Raw genomic sequence first — 25236 nt, forward strand, 5'->3', positions numbered from 1 at the left:
TGGGATAAGTACCTGGAATCCAGATCTTAATTCATCCTTTAATTATACTAATCTGATTTTTAACTGCAGTTCAAGATTATTAAAGATAGGTTTTGTGGACTTTTTTTTTTTTTGAGGAATAATTTTAATGGCTGATTCCCTCTTTTACCCCAGAAAATTAAATGATTCAGCCAGGTACAAATGAGCTACTTGATAGTTGTTACCTTTTTTAAAAAAGTAGCTTAATTATCTACCTGAAACAACAATGCACGTACAATCTGCACTTATAAAATACACTTAAAAGTTGTGTTTGCTCCGAGTTTAAACCATTCATTGCTACCCAAACAGAAATTTGTTAAAATTGAATATCTTATAACATCACAATAAATCTGGTAAAAAAATTTAAAAGGAGTTGAAAGGAAAGCTACCTTTATTGTGTATACCCTTCAGCTGAACTTGTTGAAGTTTTGCCAGTTCCTGGCTATGCAGGAAGAACAGGACGACAAGAGTCTTACAAGGAGCATCTCCCATGATAAAGTCTACTGTTGTTCTCACAGGGGGCACGTCACCTGCTCAGTGGGAAGACATCACAGGAACGACTCCTCTGACGTTTATCAAGGATTGTGTCTCTTTTACAACCAATGTTTCAGCCAGGTATGGAAGTAAAAGATTCCAAAAAGCACTCAGGAATTTGTTTTATTACCTTTGGAAAAGTAGAAATTGTTGTGTTCAATAGTAATGTAATTTTTAAAAATTCTAGGGTGGGAAAAAAGATTAAAAACTTCCTTAGTATTTGCTTAACAAAATGATCATCAAATAATAAATAGGGCCTCTGTGTTTGATAAAGAGTAAATATTTGCTATTTAAATGAACAAAATAATGTTTTTGTTTAGTTCCCTTATATATTCTGATTTTTAATTGTGATTTTCTGGGGGGTAAGATTTAGCTTTTATATCATCTCATTTTCATACTTGTGTTTTATTTTTGTTTTTCTCAGATTTTGGCTTGCAGACTGCCATCAAGTTTTAGAAACTGTGGGGTTAGCCACGCAACTGTACAGAGAATTAATATGTGTTCCATATATGGCCAAGTTTGTTGTTTTTGCCAAGATGAATGATCCGGTAGAATCCTCCCTGCGATGTTTCTGCATGACAGATGACAAAGTGGACAAAACTTTAGAGCAGCAAGAGAATTTTGAGGAAGTTGCAAGAAGCAAAGATATTGAGGTACTTTGTTTACAGAAACAAGTTTATTTCATTACATTACCCAGATACGGGGTTTTATTTTGCAGCCAGAGTAGCACTCACTATAAAAATCAAGTACATTATTGATTTTACTTTTTATTTTAAAAATTCAGTATAGACTCACTATCAAATTATTTTAAGTGTCTTTGGAGTTAAATGTAGTATTAATGAATCTAGTACTAATGAATGAATTTATGGTCTCCATTTTCCTGTGACTCCTTGAGTGATCCCATTTTCATAATCACTGTTTATATACATTACCATGATTTCTCTTTTTTTAAACTCAGTGATCACGTAAGTATCTGAGCCAAAAAAAATGCTTCCAAAGTCTGTGTGAATATGTGATCAATGTCGGGCACTGTCTCAAGCATGTTTTAAGTTGCCAGAGTGGGAATAAACATATAATTCTGTTTTGTACATGTCCATAATATGGTTTCCAATTACTATTGTTGAATTATAAGCACCAAGAGTTATTTTTATTGTAAATAGCACCACAGATGTAATTGCCTAATAAAGAGACAAATATGACAAAGAAGCATGCCAACCTTTTAATATTATGTGACTTAAAATCTCAAAATACTTCCAACTCAAATTAACATTAAACTATGTATATCTTTTACTCTAAAAGGTTCTGGAAGGAAAACCTATTTATGTTGATTGTTATGGAAATCTGGCCCCACTTACCAAAGGAGGACAGCAACTTGTTTTTAACTTCTATGCTTTCAAAGAAAATAGACTGCCATTTTCCATCAAGGTAAATCATCTTTAACACAGACTTGGCAAATTAGGGGGAAAAAATGTTCTAAGAGAATAAAAGAAAATGTTTTAATGATTTATTTAACTTGAAATATCTCACCAAACCTGTACTCATAAGAACAAGGTCAGATTTTGTCCTAGTTCAGCCGGAGTGTACTTTTGAGCCAGTAAAGCTTTATAATTAGAACAATCTTTTACAAAACAAACTTTTTAAAAGTTTAAGAATCAAAGAATACATTTAATAAACATTTATGTTTAAACAAACATTTGTAAAACCAAAAATAAAGAATAACCAATTGTGTCATATCTGGTTAATGTTCAATAATCAAATAATGGATGAAATAGAAATTCAGTATTCAAGTTTCATTTCCATTTCTGATGGAACCCAGGAACATTCTAGAGAGACCGTCTTCTTTCTCAGAGAACAGAAGGAAATAGGAAAATTCTTTCATTTGTTATTGTTGTAAAACCTGAAGCACTGAAAAAAATAAGTTATTAGGCAGGGAGGAAAGTGCATATAACCCAGACTATGAATCGTCAGGATAAAATAATCAGACACAACAATCTGTGTTTAGACTAAGAACTGAGTATCTAGCCGGGCTCGGTGGCTCAGCCTGCAATCCTGCGCTTTGGGAGGCTTAGGTGAGTGGATTGCCTGAGCCCGCGGGTTCGAGACCTGCCTGGGCAACTTGGCGAGACCTCATCTCTACCATAAATCAAAAAATTAGCTGGGTGTGGTAGCGTGCGCCTGTAGTTCCAGCCACTTGGAAGGCTGAGGTGGAAGGATCGCTGGAGCCCAGCAGGTCGAGGCTGCGGTGGCCGGGAGCAGCCACTGCACTCCAGTCTGGGTGACAGAGTGAGACTCCAACTCAAAAAAAAAAAAAAAAAAAAAAAAGAAAGAACTGAGTATCTAAATCTTGTTGAGTTCAAATGTGATTGACTTGGTTGACACATAATTGTTATCATCATCTTTTCCCTTTACCTTTCCTGCCTCTCATCGGACTTCATAAAACAAACTTGTTTAACTCTTACACTCTTTCTGTAACTGTCAACTACCTAAATTCTTCTAGATTAGAGACACCAGCCAAGAGCCCTGTGGTCGTTTGTCTTTTCTGAAAGAACCAAAGACAACAAAAGGACTGCCTCAAACAGCTGTTTGCAACTTAAATATCACTCTGCCAGCACATAAAAAGGTATCTTTTAATACTATTTTATTTTAACATTCTTTCCCTGGTCTTGAAGTGGGCCCTTGGTATGCAATAACGGAATGCTTTGTAACACAATTAAAGCTCTTGAAACTCAAGTTTTATGAGTGTCCGTGTGTAGAATGACTAAGTCTTGTTACTGTGGTGTCAAATTCTTATAGTTTGTATGATGGAGTCCTCTGTTTATCGCTTTTGCTTCTGCTGGTAGTTCATAGATGTTTATGCTTTCAAATGATGTCATACATTAATTTGCCATGGATGTACAGTTCTTGATATTTTTTGTTGGCTTCTTTTGATTTGCTTTGCTTTCTAAATTGGCTTGCATTTCTGTGCTCCCTACTCAGTCCTTTTCATATCCTGATATTCTTTTCCCTGCTGTCCATTATAATATTCCTTGTCTCTGCAATGCATCTTGGAACCAAAAGGAGACAGAGTCAGATCAAGATGATGAGGTAATATGAACACTTCTGCTTTTATTCTATCAGAAGTAGAATAGAAATCGAATCTGTATAAAAGACATTGCAGAGGGCTGAAGCGTGGGAGACGTATACATTATATTTTTGCAGGTGTTAGCTAGCTTAAGTGAGGTAAAAGGGTATGTATTCATGTTACAAACCAGTTCACTCTTACTGTACATAAGAGTACTTTAATATGTTCAAAACAATTATAATCCAGCTAGTGATTTAAAAAGAACTGAAGTTCTTTAAACACTTTTAAGTGATAGGTTGGCATATACAAGTATACATTTACAGTTCCATGTGCACGTTTTACTGCCCACTACTACTGCACTATCTACTGTGTTGCGTGTAAATCAAGATCATGTTTAATATATGAAATTTTATTGCACAAATCAACTTACATTGAATGCAGTATAACGTATTTGCTCCCTGGCTGTTGATAAAATCTTTGATATTCTCACTAAAGAAATTTACCCTGGTCATTTTTTAAAGGGTATAGTTATTCAGTTAAGTTTTGAAAGAAATTTTCCTTCTAAATTATTTCCTAATATTTCTCCAAACTTTATGAGAATTGGATTTTTAAAACCCACACATCAGTAGTAATAAGTAGAATCAGTTGCCTTAGAACTCAGTACTTCCAATAAAACCATTAATCTGTTTTATCTCCTCACATACACACTATGCCTATTAACATCGAGAAACCACAGTAGTAATTAGAATAATTACTTTACTTGCCTTTTCCCCTTGAATGTACTCACATAGGGTGAGTGTACTTTGTGGTATATGTGCTTTCAATACGAATGGATTCAGGACAATTTACTGCTCAGCATCAGAAGTCTCTGTAATGCTTGTCTTTTATTTGTACTTCCCTGTAGTCTGCTGTGTTTTTGCTCTTATATTTGCTAAATGATGGTTATTTGGTTGAGACATGGTGAGGTTATAGAATCCCCATAGAAAATTAACATTTTCCGGAGGAAAATGCATAAGAAGAAAAATAAGGGTAAACCAGATATCAACATGCCATCCTACAAAATGTTTCAAAACTGTAAAGATGTTTCAGGGAAGTTGGAAATAGAGTTGTCTTTTTTTTTTCTTTTTCAGACTGAGAAAACAGATAGACGACAGAGCTTTGCATCTCTAGCTTTACGTAAGCGCTACAGCTACCTGACTGAGCCAGGAATGAGTGAGTTTTCTAACACATTGACTAACCTATGTGGATTGTTATAAGAAGAGACATTTTTTCTATACAAACCAAATTTTAGTGTTATTTGGAAACTCAGTGACAAAAAGAAAAATTGCCTGCAGGAAAATCCTATCATAACCCTAAGTAATCTTTTGTCCAGAGTTGAAAATATGAGGTAAAAATATCCTTAGCTCATAACTGCAAAAAAGTTTTAAAGCCATTAACTGTTTTTAAATTAGAAACATCTATTACTTTCCTTTTAAGGCCTTGATTTTACTTTGATTGTTAACTAGACTAGGGGATAAAGCGCAATGTTGCTTTAGATCTATGCTTAGAAAGTATTTACTCTCATATATTTGGGATGGTAGAAAGAATCATAAAGTTACTTTGGCTGTCATCTTGCATTTCTTAATATAGGCAAGTTATTATATCCTGACTCTTTTTCTTCCCACTTTGGAAGAATTATATTTTCTTACCTTCTTGAGGTAGCCCTGTTGAAAGATTTCTTCTTTCCTTCCCACCCCCCCTTCCTCTCTCTCCCTCTCTCTGTCCTCTCCTTCTGTTCTTTATTAAAATATCAGTTCTAAGACTGGTCTTCTCTAAACCAGTTAAACCCTTTTCTTTTCTCAGTGATTGTTTTGGTTCTTTGTTAACTGGCTTGCAAGTATCGAGGTATAGATTCATCCTGCTATATTCATTTTTTTTCTCTCTCTCTCTTTCTTTGCTTCTTCCCTCTCCTTTCCTAATCCTTGTAATCATGATCTCTGGTGATCACCATGGCCCTCAAGATAACCCTCTCCAGCAACAGGAACTAAGAGTACTGAGAACACCACTGGTTTGATTGATATAGAGTGGTGCTTCTTTAACCATCAGAGAGTTTCATTTAGCAGATACAAAAATTATTTTTAAATTAGTGAATCATTCCTAGCTATTTCCCATTGACGTACAGTTTCTTGTGTTCAGGGAGGTTAGGAAATTTACCAGTAAGAATCACAGCTTTTGGCTTTTCTGACCTTTCCTGAATTCAGTGGGCCAGCACAGCATTCACAATATGCAGCAAATCATTGAATTGAAGGAATCCTCAAACCTTCCATTTGCCGTGTGGCATTTCCAAAAGAGTTAAGCAAGATAATATTGAGAATTATAGATAGGAGGGATAATGAATAGGTGAGTTTTTCCTTAGTTCTTCCACTTTATTTAGACTAATATATAAACCTAGCAAAAGGGCATGTTCTGAATGTTTGAATTTAAATATACACTAGGAACGAAAATCTTCACTTCTGTGGGAGTCACTGCTAACCCAAGGACTGGAGTGTAGCAATGTCACGGGCACAGCATGAAGAGGAGCATAAGAGCTGAAGCAGATTCTCGTATTCTCTTCGAGTTTCACTATTACTCTGAACCAGTGCTTTCTCAAAGCAAAACTGTACTCAACTTTGTCATAGAACGTTAGCCCTGGCAGGCATTCCAAATCTATGACCAGCACAGTTTGTTTATGTTAGAATTGTAGAATAGAGAGGACTGTGTGTTTGCTTTCCCCCGATGGGTATGCTTAACTCATTTGTGTGTTTCTTACACCATTGCCGCAAGAATTGCTGGTATTATATTCACCTTTCCCAGTGGTGGGTCTCCTTCACGGATGCTCCAGTTCTTGGAGTATCCATGATCCCAGGAGTAATTTGGGAAGGTACCAGAATTGCAATCTTTGCAGTTGCTAAATACACATGCGCGCACGCGCGCGCACACACACACACACACACACACACAAACACACAATATGGTCTACTGTAGGTAGTTAAATATGAGGTGTTAAAAACATGACTGTGCTTTTTAGATTTCCCCCATATATTCGAGAATTACAAGTGGAGAATAGGTTATGAAAAAATATCTGAGATAAACTATATGTTTTTATCCATAATGAAGACAGCTACAAACATAGATGTATTTAGTTGCAAATATATTTTATAATATGCAATATAAAACATTTCCCTAAAATTTCAAAAGGTACCAAGACTTTACATCTCATGGAAAAAGTGTACTCTTCTTTCTAAATGCTCTTGTGAAAGTATTTTTAAAGTTTATATATTGTGCATAATATGGCATACAAATTGATTACTTCATTGGCTCGTTTGCCATGATATATTGTGCATGATAAAATGTTTTCAGTTGCTTTGCTTGCTTTTGGTAACCATGAACCATATTTTTTTCCTTTGTGTGTGTGTACACATGCATTTTTAAATCATTTCATATTCCATTTTCTTTTTCCCTCATCAAAAGGAATATACTGCATGAAAAAGATAAATGCAAACATTCCTTTATTTGTTTTTTTGTTTAAAATTCTGACTCAGAAAATTTCTTGCTCTTATTGGCTTTTTATGGGTGTGAAGCATAACCGAATTGTGCATGGAAGATACAGATTTAAAATCCAGTGGCTTCACAGTTTGCACATCAGTTGCCTGTCACTTAAAAGTTATTTTGGATTCTGCATGAAATAGGCTTGAGTAGTTTTCGAAAAAACAGATTTAGACTTTTAATGTATAGCTACACATATTGAAATAGTTCTAAGTAGGTGCAATCTGTATCATGAAAAGCTAAAGGAGAGGAGACATTAGAAATTACTAAAATGAGAGTCATATGGTTGCACAAAATGAACATGTATCTATACAGGCAAAAGAGAACGGCTACTGATATTTCAAAACCAGTATATAAGAAAGTCAATAGGAAGTAAGGGAACAGTTTTCCATTGCGGTTATTTTTCTCATCATTAATTCTTTCCTCATGTTTTCTATTTTTTCATTGTTGGCCTATTTGGTTGCGATGTGCTTTTTCTGTCTTTCATTTTCACATTGCTCTGTTTCTTATTTACTTCATTGTTTTTTGTTTTTTTTTTGTTTTTAGACTTTGGATTGGTTATGTGTGTAGAAATTTATTTTTCCTCTTTCACATAATTGTTCCATTTGCCTCTTTCATTCTAAATCATGCAAACAATTGTACTTGCTTTTGTAATATTTCAAAGTTTACTGACCAATTTTTTTCTCTGGTCTCTCTGTTTCTCAACCATTTTTGTTGATTTTTGTGTTTGATTTCATTTTAAAATTTAAGAAACAGTTGAACGGAGTGCAGGAGCAACAAGATCCCTCCCTACCACTTACTCATACAAGCCATTCTTTTCTACAAGACCATACCAGTCCTGGACAACAACAGCTCCGCTTACAGTGCCCGGGCCAGCCAAGTCAGGCTTCACTTCCTTATCAAGTTCTTCCTCTAATACGCCATCAGCTTCTCCGTTAAAATCAATATGGTCTGTTTCGACTCCTTCTCCAATCAAATCCACTTTAGGCGCATCAACTACATCTTCAGTTAAATCCATTAGTGATGTGGCATCTCCAATTAGATCTTTTCGGACGATTTCTTCGCCAATAAAAACTGTGGTGTCACAATCTCCATACAATATCCAAGTTTCCTCTGGTACCCTGGCTAGAGCTCCCACAGTCACGGAGGCTACGCCCTTAAAAGGGCTGGCATCCAATTCTACGTTTTCCTCTCGAACCTCTCCAGTGACTACAGCAGGGTCTCTTTTGGAGAGGTCATCAATTACTATGACACCCCCTGCCTCCCCCAAATCAAACATTAATATGTATTCCTCAAGTCTGCCATTTAAGTCAATTATTACATCAGCAACACCACTAATATCTTCACCTTTAAAGTCAGTGGTGTCTCCAGTTAAATCAGCAGTTGATGTCATTTCATCAGCTAAAGTTACAATGGCATCTTCTCTCTCATCACCAGTGAAACAACAGATGCCTGGACATGCAGAGGTAGCATTAGTCAATGGATCTATTTCCCCCCTGAAATATCCATCATCTTCAACGTTAATTAATGGATGCAAAGCCACTGCCACGTTACAGGAAAAAATTTCTACAGCTACAAACTCTGTGAGCTCTGTGGTCAATGCAGCCGCTGACACCACTGAGAAAGTGTTTTCTACCACAACAGCAATGCCATTTTCCCCACTCAGGTCATATGTTTCTGCAGCACCATCAGCTTTTCAGTCTCTAAGAACTCCTTCCGCAAGTGCACTCTACACATCCCTTGGGTCGTCAATATCTGCAACTACCTCATCTGTAACTTCATCGATAATAACAGTGCCAGTATACTCTGTAGTCAATGTTTTGCCAGAACCAGCATTAAAGAAACTTCCAGACTCTAATTCACTTACAAAATCAGCAGCAGCCCTGCTGTCACCCATTAAAACATTGACTACGGAGACACGTCCTCAGCCTCATTTCAACCGAACTTCATCTCCAGTTAAGTCATCTTTGTTTCTTGCACCTTCTGCCCTTAAGTTGTCTACACCATCTTCTTTATCTTCCAGTCAGGAGATATTAAAAGACGTAGCTGAAATGAAAGAGGACCTAATGCGGATGACCGCAATACTACAGACAGATGTGCCTGAGGAGAAGCCATTCCAACCTGAACTCCCCAAAGAAGGGAGAATTGATGATGAAGAACCTTTCAAAATTGTTGAGAAAGTCAAGGAAGACTTAGTGAAAGTTAGCGAAATCCTAAAAAAGGATGTGTGTGTAGATAATAAGGGATCACCAAAATCACCAAAGAGTGACAAAGGACAGTCTCCCGAAGATGACTGGATAGAATTTAGTTCAGAAGAAATTCGAGAAGCCAGACAACAAGCTGCTGCGAGCCATTCTCCATCTCTGCCAGAGAGGGTGCAAGTGAAAGCGAAAGCCGCCTCTGAAAAGGATTATAACTTGACCAAAGTCATTGATTACCTAACAAATGATATTGGGAGTAGCTCACTGACAAACTTAAAGTACAAGTTTGAGGATGCAAAGAAGGATGGTGAGGAGAGACAGAAGAGAATTCTAAAACCAGCAATCGCGTTGCAGGAACACAAACTCAAAATGCCTCCAGCCTCCATGAGGCCTTCCACCTCTGAGAAAGAATTGTGCAAAATGGCTGATTCCTTTTTCGGAACAGATACTATCTTAGAGTCTCCAGATGACTTTTCTCAACATGACCAAGATAAAAGTCCCTTGTCTGACAGTGGCTTTGAAACAAGAAGTGAAAAGACACCTTCGGCCCCGCAAAGCGCTGAAAGCACTGGTCCGAAGCCACTTTTTCATGAAGTCCCCATCCCTCCTGTCATTACAGAAACAAGAACTGAAGTGGTTCATGTTATTAGGAGCTATGAGCCCTCGGCTGGGGATGTTCCCCAGTCCCAACCAGAGGAGCCTGTGTCACCCAAACCTTCACCTACATTTATGGAATTGGAACCAAAGCCCGCCACCTCCAGTATTAAAGAAAAAGTTAAAGCTTTTCAGATGAAAGCAAATAGTGAAGAAGATGAGACCAGTCGGGTGTTGGGCAAAGGCATGCGTGTTAAAGAAGAGACTCACATAACCACAACCACCAGGATGGTGTATCATTCTCCACCAGGCAGCGAAGGTGCCTCTGAAAGAATTGAAGAAACCATGTCAGTCCATGACATCATGAAGGCCTTTCAGTCCGGGCGGGACCCTTCCAAAGAACTGGCAGGTCTGTTTGAGCATAAGTCGGCAGTGTCTCCAGAAGTTCACAAGTCTGCTGCTGAAACCTCAGCCCAGCATGCAGAGAAGGACAACCAAATGAAACCCAAACTGGAGCGTATAATAGAAGTCCACATCGAAAAAGGTAACCAAGCTGAGCCCACTGAAGTCATTATTAGAGAAACCAAAAAGCATCCAGAAAAAGAAATGTATGTGTATCAGAAAGACTTATCCCGGGGCGATATTAACCTAAAAGATTTTCTGCCAGAAAAACACGATGCTTTTCCTTGTTCAGAGGAACAGGGTCAGCAAGAAGAAGAAGAACTGACTGCTGAAGAGTCATTGCCTTCTTATCTGGAGTCTTCCAGAGTAAACACTCCTGTGTCCCAAGAAGAAGATAGCCGCCCTAGTTCTGCTCAACTCATATCTGATGACTCTTATAAAACATTGAAGCTTTTGAGTCAACACTCAATAGAATACCATGACGATGAGTTGTCAGAACTAAGAGGGGAGTCTTACAGGTTTGCTGAGAAAATGCTTCTGTCAGAAAAGCTAGATGTGTCTCATTCTGATACTGAGGAATCGGTTACAGACCATGCAGGACCCCCTAGCTCAGAGTTACAGGGGTCTGATAAGCGGTCCAGAGAAAAAGTAGCCACTGCCCCCAAAAAAGAAATTCTCTCCAAAATCTATAAAGATGTGTCTGAAAATGGTGTAGGTAAAGTGTCTAAAGATGAGCATTTTGATAAAGTGACAGTGTTGCACTATTCTGGCGATGTTAGTAGTCCAAAACATGCCATGTGGATGCGCTTTACTGAGGACAGATTAGACAGAGGTAGAGAGAAGTTGATATATGAAGATAGGGTGGACAGGACTGTGAAGGAGGCTGAAGAAAAACTGACTGAAGTGTCACAGTTTTTTCGTGACAAAACCGAAAAGCTAAATGATGAACTGCAGTCCCCAGAGAAAAAGGCACGCCCTAGAAATGGCAAAGAATACTCTTCTCAAAGCTCTACCAGTAGCAGCCCTGAGAAAGTTCTGCTAACGGAACTGCTGGCGTCCAATGATGATTGGGTTAAGGCAAGGCAGCATGGACGCGATGGACAAGGCCTCCCTAAGGCCGAGGAGAGGAAGTCATCCAGTCTGCCCAGCAGCCCAGAGAAGAGGGTTCCCTCCCAACAGGCGGAGGACAGCAAGTCTACAGTGGAAGCCAAAGGAAGTATTTCACAGAGCAGAGCACCAGACGGGCCCCAGTCTGGATTTCAGCTCAAACAATCTAAACTCAGTTCCATTAGATTAAAATTTGAACAAGGCACACATGCAAAAAGTAAGGACTTGTCTCAAGAAGACAAAAAGCCAGACGGCCAATCCAGAATCCCAGTTAAAAAAATACAGGAGAGCAAGCTACCTGTCTACCAAGTTTTTGCTAGAGAAAAACAGCAGAAAGCCATAGACCTCTCAGAGGAAAGTGGGTCTGTGCAAAAAGATTTGATGGTATTAAAAGCTAAAGATGAGCATGCCCAGAGAAATGAAATTGTTGTAAATGATTCTGGCTCTGATGATGTGAAAAAACAGAGAACTGAAATGTCAAGTAAAGCAATGCCTGACTCTTTTTCTGAGCAACAGGCTAAAGACTTGGCATGTCATGTAACCTCAGATTTAGCAACTAAGGGACCATGGGACAAAAAGGTCTTTAGAACATGGGAAAGTTCTGGAGCCACTAACAATAAATCTCAGAAAGAAAAACTTTCGCATGTACTTGTTCATGATGTAAGAGAGAATCACATTGGTCACCCTGAGAATAAAAGTGTTGATCAAAAGAATGAATTTATGTCTGTGACTGAGAGAGAACACAGAGTGTTAACAAATGGCTCTCTCTCAGAAATTAAGGAAATGACTGTAAAATCTCCCTCCAAAAAAGTTTTATATAGGGAATATGTTGTAAAAGAAGGGGAACAGCCAGGTGAATCTCTTGATCAGCCTTCAAGGAGAAGCGAGAGTCCGGCAGTGTCACATATTCCAGTCAGAGTTGCTGATGAGAGGAGAATGCTGTCTTCTAATATTCCCGATGGTTTCTGTGAGCAGTCGGCCTTTCCAAAACATGAACTATCTCAAAAATTGCCCCAATCAAGAATGAGTAAAGAGACAGTTGAGACACAGCACTTTAATTCTATAGAAGATGAAAAAGTTACCTATTCAGAAATCAGCAAAGTTTCCAAACATCAGAGTTATGTAGGGTTATGCCCACCTCTCGATGAAACCGAAACCTCCCCCACCAAATCTCCTGATTCTTTAGAGTTTAGCCCAGGGAAGGAATCTCCCTCTAGTGATGTATTCGACCACAGTCCCATGGATGGATTAGAAAAACTTGCACCACTAGCCCAGACAGAGGGAGGGAAAGAGATAAAAACTTTACCCGTTTATGTCAGTTTTGTACAAGTGGGGAAGCAATATGAAAAGGAAATACAGCAGGGAAGTATAAAAAAAATCATAAGTCAGGAATGTAAGACGGTACAAGAAACCAGGGGGACCTTTTATACCACTAGACAGCAAAAGCAACCTCCTTCTCCTCAAGGTAGTCCAGAAGATGATACTCTAGAGCAAGTATCCTTTCTAGACAGCTCTGGGAAAAGCCCTTTAACCCCAGAAACACCCAGTTCAGAGGAAGTGAGTTATGAATTTACGTCTAAGACACCAGACTCGCTCATAGCTTATATACCAGGCAAACCCAGCCCCATTCCTGAGGTTTCTGAGGAGTCAGAGGAGGAGGAGCAGGTCAAGTCAACCTCCCTAAAGCAGACTACAGTGCAGGAAACAAAGGTTGAGCGTGAAATGCCTAATGATTTGAGCAAAGACTCTAGCCAAAGACACAAAAGTAACAGAGTCGCCTATATTGAATTTCCCCCTCCTCCACCACTGGATGCAGACCAGATTGAGTCAGATAAGCACCATTATCTTCCTGAAAAAGAGGTTGACATGATTGAAGTCAATCTACAAGATGACCATGACAAGTACCAGCTGGCTGAACCCGTCATCAGAGTGCAACCGCCTTCACCAGTTCCTCCTGGGGCAGATGTCAGCGATTCAAGTGATGAAGAATCTATTTATCAGCCAGCGCCAGTTAAAAAATATACCTTCAAATTAAAGGAAGTAGAAGATGACCAAAAAGAAATGACAAAATCCAAAGCTTCTGCTGAAAAGGCTTCCAGTCAGAAAGAACTGGAAAGGAACGGATCTGGGAAAGATAATGAATTTGGCCTTGGCCTTGAATCACCTCAGAATGAAACTGCCCAGAATGGGAACAATGACCAGTCCATCACAGAGTGTTCCATTGCTACCACGGCAGAGTTTTCCCATGATACAGATGCCACAGAGATCGACTCTCTGGATGGTTACGACCTGCAAGATGAAGATGATGGTTTGACAGAGAGTGACTCTAAACTCCCAAGTCCAACCATGGAAATTAAGAAAGATGTCTGGAACACAGAGGGCATTCTGAAGCCAGCTGATCGCTCTTTTAGCCAAAGTAAACTTGAAGTCATTGAGGAGGAGGGAAAGGTGGGACCAGATGAAGATAAGCCACCTCCTAAAAGCTCATCCGAAAAGACTCCTGATAAGACTGATCAGAAGTCAGGAGCCCAGTTCTTCACATTAGAAGGCAGACATCCTGACAGATCAGTGTTTCCTGACACTTACTTCAGTTACAAAGTAGATGAAGAATTTGCCACTCCTTTTAAAACAGTAGCTACCAAAGGTCTAGATTTCGACCCTTGGTCTAATAACCGAGGGGATGATGAAGTTTTTGACAGTAAATCGCGGGAAGATGACAATAAGCCATTTGGTCTGGCAGTGGAAGACCGCTCTCCAGCAACAACCCCTGATACAACGCCAGCCAGAACGCCAACTGATGAAAGTACCCCAACTAGTGAGCCTAACCCTTTCCCATTTCATGAAGGAAAAATGTTTGAGATGACTCGCAGTGGTGCAATTGACATGAGCAAGAGGGATTTTGTTGAAGAGAGGCTCCAATTTTTCCAGATTGGTGAGCATACTTCTGAAGGGAAGTCAGGGGACCAGGGGGAAGGGGATAAAAGTATGGTCACTGCCACACCACAGCCACAGTCAGGGGATACCACTGTAGAAACCAATCTAGAGAGAAATGTAGAGTCACCTACAGTGGAACCTAACCCCAACATCCCGACCAGCGGAGAGTGTCAGGAAGGCACATCTGGTAGTGGCTCCCTGGAGAAATCAGCAGCAGCCACTAACACCTCTAAAGTTGACCCCAAGTTGCGCACGCCTATAAAAATGGGAATTTCTGCTTCCACCATGACCATGAAGAAAGAAGGCCCTGGAGAAATAACAGATAAGATAGAAGCTGTGGTGACCAGTTGTCAGGGATTAGAAAATGAAACTATAACAGTGATTTCAAATACAGCCAGTAGCCAGATGGGCATTAGGCCCCAAGAAAAACACGATTTTCAAAAAGATAACTTTAATAACAACAACAATTTGGATTCTTCCACTATACAGACAGATAACATTACAAGTAATATAGTTCTTACAGAACATTCTGCACCCACTTGTACCACAGAGAAATCTAATCCAGTGAAAGGCTCATCAGGAAAAAAGACAGGGGTACTACAAGGACACTGTATGAAAGATAAGCAGAAAGTTCTTGGAGAGCAGCAAAAGACAAAGGAATGGATAGGGATTAGGCAAAAATCCAAACTTCCCATAAAGGCCACTTCACCAAAAGATATCTTCCCACCAAACCATATGCCAAACATTAAAGTGAGTAAAGTGAAGCAGGTTAGTCCCTCTGAGAAAACTAAAACCCTTACTTCTTCTTCATGTATAGATGTAAAGTCCAGAATTCCAGTGAAAAACACACACAGGGATAACATAGTTTCAGTTAGAAAAGCATGTGTCACACAGAAGCAAGGGCAGCCAGAGAAAAGCAAGGCCAAACAGCTTCCGTCCAAGTTGCCAGTAAAGGTAAGGTCCACCTGTGTCACCACCACCACCACCACCACCACCACCACCACCACCACCACCACCAGCACCAGCACCACCAGCACACTTAAAGTTAGGAGAAGTCAGCTCAAGGAAGTATGTAAACATTCCATTGAATATTTTAAGGGAATTAGTGGTGAGACCTTAAAGCTTGTGGACCGCCTCTCTGAAGAAGACAAAAAGATGCAGTCCGAGTTGTCCGATGAGGAAGAAAGTATCTCAAGAAACACGTCGTTGTCCGAGACTTCCCGGGGTGGCCAGCCTTCAGTCACAACGAAGTCTGCTAGAGATAAGAAAACAGAGGCAGCACCTTTAAAATCAAAGAGTGAAAAGGCCGGCAGTGAGAAAAGGAGCAGTAGGAGGACTGGTGAGAATGAAGGCAGTCAGGTCTCTCGAGCACTCTGCTCACCTCCTGGAGAACGAGCATAGTTTGTAAACACTTTCCAACTCTCGTAGACCCTAGTGCATGAACTGTTGTGATTGCCTGTGGAGTGACTTAACCGTAGTTTCTCATTCTGTCATTGTCATTTGTATGTGCTGTCTTATATACTCTTCTTTCTGCCTTTTAATCAAACTACACTGTAGACAGCTAGGGAAGCATGCTGAAGATATTGGTGTCATTCAAGATGAACAACTTTTTTTTTTTTTCTTGATGTGCTAATGGATATGATACTGTCAAAGTTAAAAGCACAGATGTTGAAATCTCATCATGGTGTTTTCACCAACACGACACTTCTGTAACCGTTGTAACGTAGCTAGCTTGTCAGCATGTTCGATCCCATTACATTGAGCATCCATATAGTCTGACATTTGGCCTGATGCAGGTGAAAAACAAGTGAGCCATGTGAAAAGAAGTGTTCATGTAGGTGACTAGGACACATTTAAGTGTACAGTGTTAGCATTAGTCTCTCTGTAAAATCTGCGTACTGCTAAAAGCAATTTTCCAGTATCGTATCTTTCTTGATGATTATTTTAATTAAGAAATTGTAAATCGTAGGTCCACAGAGTCCATGTGAACGGACAGATATCAGGATGGCAATAGTAGCCGATCACCTGGGACTTAGTTGGACAGGTAAGTGTGTACACTCCTGAATGGAACAAACACAGTTTCTTCATTTCTGTGCGTTATCCTCATGCACAAATTATAAATATATTTTAAAAATAAAAACAAGCAACCAGTAAAAAACATTTTTATCATCCATAATTCTATCTACCAAGATGTAATTACTGATACTACTTTGTATACTGTTTTTTTCCCAAAGCTTTTTATGTGCATATAAATTAAGGAATAGAAACTTACATTTATTTTACCTTAAAGCACTTTTTTCACAATGCCACTTCTGGTAATACAGAATAACATTTTAACTAATAGCAAATTTATTGAGGCATAAAGGACAACATAACTAAGACCTGTGACTTTTAAGTAATCTAAATTCTTTAACATGGTTAATATCCCCAGAGCATCTTTTTAGGCAACAGTGCGATTAATCCATGCCTAGGTTTCACGAATTTTAGTCATTCATTGTGACATCACCTTCACAATTTTTGTGGTATACACATACAATCTGTATTTTTATTCATCTGGTGCTTTTCTTTAAGTGGACTGTTATGCTCAAAGATTTGTGTGAAAGGAAAGCTTATTTTACTTTGAAAATGGGAAGCAAGGATTATTTGCAATATCCATATAAACAAGAAAACAAAGGAGTGATAGTAAGTTTAAATTTTGATTTAAAAATTTAAATCTAAAATACAAGTAAATAAATATATTCAGTTCACAAAAGTGGGATTCTGTAAAAATGAATGAAACTGCTCATGATCAGTATGTGAAAGAGGAATATTTGGCTTGATTTTGCTTAATTAGAGATGAAAGTGAAGTTCTGTATCAGTCAAACAATTTTGCCTCACATGGATTTGAGAAATTTTAAGTTTTATAAGTTGAATGTATTTTTCTTGCATAGCCAAAAACTTAAAACAATAAATGGTCATTATTGTCATATCTAAAGTCACCTTACATACCCTCGGTGACATGCATTTGATACAATTACCTGTTATTAAAAGATCGTGGGAAACCCTGTACATCTAAGTTTTTTTCTTTGAATGCCCTCAGCCCCTTGCCCAGCTCCTGACCACTACCCCATGTCACGCCCTTCTCTCTATCCACCCAGTCCCTGCTCTCAGGTACACACACTGCTAATGGCCTAGAGCCCTGAGAAGACAGGTGATCTGAGCAATGCTTTGCAGATCCTTGAGAGTTAATAGTCATATGTATAAATATCTGCTAACTTCAAATGAGCCATATTTATGTTTTAACACTGGTCATTGTAATCTAAAAATAATAGTGGAGCAAAAGTTGATTTTGCAATATTATATGTCTATCCAGAACTAGTCTATTATTTTCCTTAAGCAAATATAGTTCTTAGTTTGTCAGAATAAATATTCAAAGGAGATGTGGCCTAAGAATAACCAGACCAAAAGCCATAAAACTGAGTCTTCATGTCAGGGTGTCTTTGCTCTTCAGTGGGTTTCCAGACAATGGATACAGTTGGGGCATCGGAGCTTGTTAGGCAATATCGTCTCTTCAGGTACAAAGAGGTGGAGAACTTAAAATAACTTGTTTAACTAAAGTTACTATATACTCAATGGAAATTATTAGGAAAATTAAGCATTTAAGAGAACAAAATTTAAATCTGTCCCTTGAAACCATTACTAACACCTTAATGTGCTTTGATTTTTTAATAGAAACATCTTTATAATGTTTATATATAATTTAATCTGCTTTTTAACTTGTAACTACATGATTTTCAACAAAAATAAACATTCTCTGATTTTAGATCTAATGGATAAAAAGCATATCCAAGAAATGTACCTTATGATGTTGTTTTTCTTAACTGTGGTTCACAGTGCACTAATGAATCATGAATTCAGTTCATGCTTTTGTTTTAAATGGAATATAAAATAAAATGCCTGTGTATTACATGTTGGTCATATTTTGTTCCATGAGGATCTGGTTTTATTTGTATAAACACCATGGTATATAATGTATTTCTAACTAACTGTAGGCCGTGATCAAAACAATTGGCAAGCCACTGCCTTACATTAACTCTTTTGTTCAATATGTAGAATGTTTTCCATTTTTTTAGTAGTACAAGCCTGCAATGAACATTCATACATATAAATCATTGTATACAACCCTTATGTATTATCAAGATAAATTTCTAAAAGTGAATCACTTGGTCAAAAAATATGTACTTTTTGAGCCTCTGAATGAATGCAATTTGCCAAATTGTTGGAAATATTTCTTAAGCAGGATAGAAGTTTGACAAATCCTTTTTCCATAGGAGCCTTTTTTTCATTTTGTACTTTTTATAATCATTTAGGTTAATACACATCTGATAATTTTTTAATATACAAAAAAAATACAATGAAAAGTCAGTCTCTTCCATCTTTGACTCCTAAGTTTCCCTCTCCCAAGGCAGCCACGAATGCTCAGGTCATGTCTTTCCAAAGATACTCTACATTTTCAAGACTGAGTTTATGCATATATACATGTAGATGGACAGAAAGCCATCTCCCTCTTATGTTTTACACAAGTGACTGAATATCATATAAGATGATGTGGCCTGGAGCCATAACTTCCAGAGTGGAGTTCAAGAAACTTGAAGGCATATAGAGTAGAATACTGTGTGGGTTAAAGATACACTTTATGAAGATTGCTTAGCACATACCCTGTCATGTAAATGAATCGTATACCCCTACCTATCTTGCATGCAATTTGCTCAGATTGTAGAGAATTTGGATGAATTAAAAGAGTCACGCAACATCCTCTTTGTAAAGACTAAAAATCTCTCTAAAATGATCTCTTAAGGGAATCTGATTATAAGTAATCACTAAGGCGAGTTAAGTCACAACCTGAGTATGATAGTTACTTTCCTGTGAAGTCAAGTACATAAAAATTAACGCGCAAGGTTCTAATTGGGCTTTATTCTAAAATCTTTCACGTGTGCGTGTGTGTGTGTGTGTGTGTGTGTGTGTGTGTGTGTGTGTGTGGCAGTTGATCATTACTTTTATGAAATGTGTGCAATAAACGTAGGGTATGCAATCTTAGTAACTCTTTTTCTTTTCTGCAGAACTGGCAAGGGAACTGAATTTTTCAGTGGATGAAATCAATCAAATACGTGTGGAAAATCCAAATTCTTTAATTTCTCAAAGCTTCATGTTATTAAAAAAATGGGTTACCAGAGACGGAAAAAATGCTACAAGTATGCCAAAGCTATATTATTTTAACTTTCAAAACTGCATATATATGCAATATTTTAGTTAAGCCTACTGTTAGATTTATTCAAATCCTGTTCTAAATTTTCTGTAATATTTAGTATAGAAAAATAACAGAGTGATCATGAAGTAATAGCAAGTCTTTTGAAGTTATACATGTTTAATTTAGTGTTAATAGTCAAAACGAATGCTCTTAGGAAAGCAACTTACAGGGGAATTTTTGTATTTCTGCTTGTCATTCACTGCATGACTATCAAAAATGAAAAAATAATGTTAGCTGTTTAATCAAGGGACACGGTCACTGGTAACACTCTGAAGTGACTGCTATGAGCAGAGGTGGATGTGCAGAGAGAGAGGATAAGATCCAATTAGGGGAACAACTAGTCTTATTCAGCTTGGTTAGCTCTAGTATTATTGGGCAAGTTTTGCTTCTGTTGGCTGGAGGGGGGGTGGTGCTATCCTTCAACGAGTTCCAACCCACGACCATGTGGAATAAGTTATTGTGGGTTTGCCCATGTCAGCCTGACCTTAGTCAGTCATTAAAATGCTAAGCATCAAATATGAGGGTGACCTATTTTGACATTCTAAAAGGAAAGAAACTTGTTTATTAGTTATAGTAGATGCCATTATAACCAAAAGGAGTCTAGCTAATTTAAGGCCCATCTGCTCAGTTACAGTGGAATGAATGCTGTTGTCCACATAGCTTTACAAAGTTGTTCTTGAGATCCTAACATTTCTGTAGCAGCAAGTATTCTGAACCCTCTAGAATAGTGATATTGATATTGCAGAGACGGAGTAAGAAGGAGGTAGACTATCAGGAGAACTGCAAAACCATGCCTTGTATGGATATTGGGCTGACCGAAAGACAATAATTTAACTGAGCTTTCAAACTTTTTTTTTCTCCTTTTCAGCTGATGCCTTAACTTCGGTACTGACAAAAATTAATCGAATAGATATAGTAACTCTGCTAGAAGGACCGATATTTGATTATGGGAATATTTCAGGCACCAGAAGTTTTGCAGATGAGAACAATGTTTTCCATGACCCTGTTGATGGTAATTGAATTTAGTGTTCCTATTTATTTAATCATTTAAAAGTGCAGTTGGACAAGGCAGTCACTTACACCAACTAAACTGTGATTTGCTTAACTTAATTTCTCATTTTCACAGCATTTTCTCTGCCAGAGTCTGCAAATACTCTGATATCAGAGTAAACTTGGTAAATGCCTCTGTTAAATATAATGCAAATGAGTTATGAAAGCATACATTATCTAAAAGAGTTGATATTTTTAATATTTTATAGAATGAAAATGGAAGAAAGCATTGTTTTTGTCACTGTTACTTTTTATATTAACCAAAGAAAACCTAGTTATCTTTTATTTGTATATAGATAAAGGCAAATTATGAACCATTTTTACCAAATGAGCAAGGTATTAAGTCACATTTAAGCATATGGTATACAAATTGTTAAGGTAAAAAGGCAAATTACTATTCTGGGATCAAGTATTTAAGTATGCATTGAAAAAGTCTAATGTATCACTCAAATAAGTGTCTTAGTTATTTCACATTATTTTAACTTCGCATGCTGCCATTTATTCTTTGGAAAACAATTCTTGACCTATTGTATATAAAAGGCAGCATGATTTCTAATTCAACAAGCACAGAGGTCACTAATAATTTTTTCATGGTAGCTTAATTTGTATAATAATATCATTTTTCCTTCATTATATAAATTGGTGCTTTTTGTCATCAGTCTTAAGAAAAGCATAATACATATCTTACTATGTTTTTCAAGATAGTCCTCTCTTACTCTCACAAATGGAAATTTATTCCTACAATTAATTTTTTTTTTTTTTTTTTGAGTTGGAGTCTCACTCTGTTGCCCAGACTGGAGTGCAGTGGCCGCTCCCGGCCACCGCAGCCTCGACCTGCTGGGCTCCGGCAAGCCTTCCACCTCAGCCTTCCAAGTAGCCGGAATTACAGGCATGCACTACCACGCCCGGCTGATTTTTTGATTTATTGTAGAGATGAGGTCTCGCTCCCCAGGCGGGTCTCGAACCCGCGGGCTCAGGCAATCCATTCACCTCAGCCTCCCAAAGGCGCGGGATTACAGGGCTGTGGCCCTACAATTAATTTTGAGCAGAAAACCTGATAATGGTGTGGAAGCAGGAAGAGGAGCCAGGGATATTTTTCTACTATTCCATTTCCAAACTGGTAAAGTTAGACTAAAAAGAGTCATTATCTTCTCATTCTTCCTATGTTGTATGGGAAAAAAAACCTGAATTCTTAGAATGTTTCTGCTTACTAAGGTTAAAGACAACAGAAAATTTAAAGCATACCTGTCATCCACATAACATAAACGCAATGGGTAATAAAGTAAAAGTTTCTTTTTAACTTAATAAACACCATAGAGTGTTGGACAAAGACTTTCTTCAAGGCCTTGCCTTATATATGAAGCCATATGTTGGTAATCACAACTCTTTTTTAGCATTTTAAATGAATATTGATTGTATTGAAGTTACAAATTCAAAAACTGGCTCTTAAATTCTGTTTACAAAAGCATTTGGGTAATCAAACTCTTTTTGCATTAGGTAAATAAATATATATCATATCAAATTCTGAATTATTGACAAGTCATAGTTTATAGTCTTTTAACATTCTTTATTGAGAAAATGATTTTTTAAAGGTAACTCTCATACAAAAAATTACTTGAACACAGTTCGAAGTAGTTGATGGCCTTGAGAGCGTAACATTAAAATTAAATTTAATTTGAACATTTTAAAATCAGAATATCATTAAAATAAATTCACAAAGACTTTTTGTTGCTGTATCTTAATGTGTTAAATTCCTTGTTTAAAAATTTCTAAGAGGAATTTAGGAATGTGTGTTCGAAGTAATTTGACTTATGCAAATTATAACCCTCAACTAATCTTAGCCAATTTTTCAGCAAGATTCTGGTTTATAGGTAACCTTAAGTGAAAAACGTCCACTTACCTTTAGCAATTTGCAACAGCAGCTAAGTTGACATTCAGCTTGAGCTGGTGGAAAAATGAGGCTTTTGTTTGGTAGACCGATAATTCAGAAAGTGTGTTTTGTTGCCTTTTTTTTCCTGTCTCTCCTCTTCGTTGAGTTTTTTTTGAAACTTCCTTTCCTCACCATGACCAGACCATTGTTGACTTTTCTCTCTGCTAAGGCAGAAAAATACTTCTATAGTCTACACAGCAATGTTTAAAACAAAGGATCAGCTCCCTCCTTCCCTTTTGCATAGGCTGGTTAATAAACTCCATGTTTTATAGCATCTTTGTGAATATTCAGAGTGCTCTTTGCAAATGATTTTCCTACTATCTCTGTTGTGTATCATTTCTTTTCTTTATTTGATTCGTGGTTCTGAGTGGACTCCATCACCAACTTCACCAAGACCTTCATATATACCACAACCCTTCCATCTCTGTCATTTATGATACCTGAAAGCTTTACATGGAGTCTTTTCTACTTTGTCTGCTTTTTAAATCTTTTTCCTAACATCTTTTTAGAGTGTTCCCAGTGCTACTGCTCTAAAATCTAATAATAATTTATTTCCAAAGATTAAATTCATTTTTCTTTGCTGTAAATTTAATATGAAACAAGGAAGAATTAGGGTGCATTGCTTTATATGTTCAGTTTTTTTTTTAAAGTTATAGGTAATTCATTCCAAAAATTGGTTTCTTGTGGCTTGCTGTATTCAGTCTACCACAGTTTGAATTTTGCATGCTAAATGTAAAAAGATAATCAATTTGACCATGAAATAAATGTATCTTATATAATGACAACTAACTTTATATTGAATTAAATTAGACTGCATATTTAAGTTATTGCGTTATAATTACCAAAATTGATAGAAACAATCAATACCTTAATTAGTATTCTATTTTACTGTAGTTTGCACTAGACCTTTTATTTCATTGTAGTACATTTAATTGAACTAAATCAATAAGTTTGTTTAACATTATTCTGTAACTCATCATACATTTCATACCTGATATAATTTTAGTCATTCCATGTATATTTGTTTGATGTATTCTAATTCATTCCAGTCAGTCCAAATGTACTGTCTTCCATAGGTTATCCTTCCCTTCAAGTGGAACTGGAAACCCCCACAGGGTTGCATTATACACCACCCACCCCTTTCCAGCAAGATGATTATTTTAGTGATATCTCTAGCATAGAGTCTCCCCTTAGAACCCCCAGTAGACTGAGTGATGGGCTAGCACCTTCCCAGGGAAACATAGAGCATTCAGCAGACGGACCTCCAGTCGTAACTGCAGAAGATACTTCCTTAGAAGACAGCAAACTGGAAGACTCAGTGCCTTTAACAGAAATGCCTGAAGCAGTGGATGTAGATGAGAGCCAGTTGGAAGATGTATGTCTGAGTGAGTATCCTCGATACCTTGGAAATTTGGCTGGGGCCCCCAAAGATATTAAACCAGCAGAGCGATTGAAACAGACTAGAAAAGTAGGAGTAAGCTCTGAGCAGCAAGAGAAAGGAAAATCTGGTCCTGATGAGGAGATGACGGAAGAAAAACTCAAATCTCTATTTGAGGACATTCAACTTGAAGAAGGAGTAGAGTCTGAGGAGATGACAGAAGAAAAAGTACAGGCTATTCTTAAACGTGTTCAGCAAGCAGAACTGGAAATGTCTTCAATTACAGGTTGGCAGAATGAGATGTCAAGTGGAAACCTAGAGTCCCCTGCCCAAGCTCGAAGAATAACCGGTGGGTTACTAGAGCGACTGGATGACAGGTACGGCTGTTTCAAAAAAAGGAAAGTGAAACACAGGTTACCTGTCAATAATTCTCAAAACGATTATAGAAAGCCTGCTCTTTTTTTTATTTTTTTATTTTTATTTTTTGAGTCTGGGTCTCACTCTGTCACCCAGACTGGAGTGCAGTGGCATGATCACAATGATCCTGACTCACGGCAACCTTGACCTCCTGGGCTCAGGCTATCCTTCCAGCTCCAGCATTCTGGGACTCAGCTGGGACTACAGGCATGTGCTACCACGTCAACTAATTTTTTTAATTTTTGATAGAGACAAGGTTTCGCTATGGTGTCCAGGTTGGTCTCAAACACCTAGGCTCAAGCAATCCACCTGCCTCGGCCCCCTCAAAGTGCTGAGATTACAGGCACGAGCCACAGCACAATCAGATTACTCCTTTCTAATTTATTACTTGAATTATTCTTTTCGTATAGTCAGTGATTACTGTTCATTCCGAATAATAATTAAAACTCCACATCTTTTAGAAATGTAAACATTTCTCTTCTTTCCTAACTATAAACATAAATATGTTTATTATAAAACTATTGAAATACAAATTTTAAAAAATCAACGCAACCCTATAATCTACCAATAAAACATTTTTAACATTTTGGTGGATTGCTTTTTTTTCTATGCATAATTTTTTAAATATGTAGAAAAAAACAGAGAAAGCAAAAAGAAAAATCATCCGTTCTCCTACCATACTAAGAAAAACATTATTTAACATATTCTTCTATTTTTCTTTTTTTTTTTTTTTGAGTTGGAGTCTCACTCTGTCGCCCA

General features: G+C 37.6%; 1 protein-coding gene across 1 annotated transcript in view; it reads left to right on the forward strand.

The window, feature by feature from the left end:
• The window catches only part of ANK3 (ankyrin 3), a 354985-nt gene that overhangs the window by 303406 nt on the left and 26343 nt on the right, over positions 1-25236 (forward strand). Inside the window, exons 34-44 of the mRNA XM_021712923.1 lie at positions 537-633; positions 977-1205; positions 1852-1977; positions 3050-3172; positions 3610-3636; positions 4744-4825; positions 7928-15754; positions 16385-16459; positions 19515-19646; positions 20571-20714; positions 23732-24437. Coding sequence (XP_021568598.1) covers positions 537-633; positions 977-1205; positions 1852-1977; positions 3050-3172; positions 3610-3636; positions 4744-4825; positions 7928-15754; positions 16385-16459; positions 19515-19646; positions 20571-20714; positions 23732-24437 — 9568 coding nt within the window. The remainder of the gene's footprint in view (positions 1-536; positions 634-976; positions 1206-1851; positions 1978-3049; positions 3173-3609; positions 3637-4743; positions 4826-7927; positions 15755-16384; positions 16460-19514; positions 19647-20570; positions 20715-23731; positions 24438-25236) is intronic.

This window comes from Carlito syrichta, unplaced genomic scaffold (genome assembly GCF_000164805.1).
Source record: "Carlito syrichta isolate Samal-C Ts95f unplaced genomic scaffold, Tarsius_syrichta-2.0.1 Scaffold303726, whole genome shotgun sequence".
NCBI lineage: Eukaryota > Metazoa > Chordata > Mammalia > Primates > Tarsiidae > Carlito > Carlito syrichta.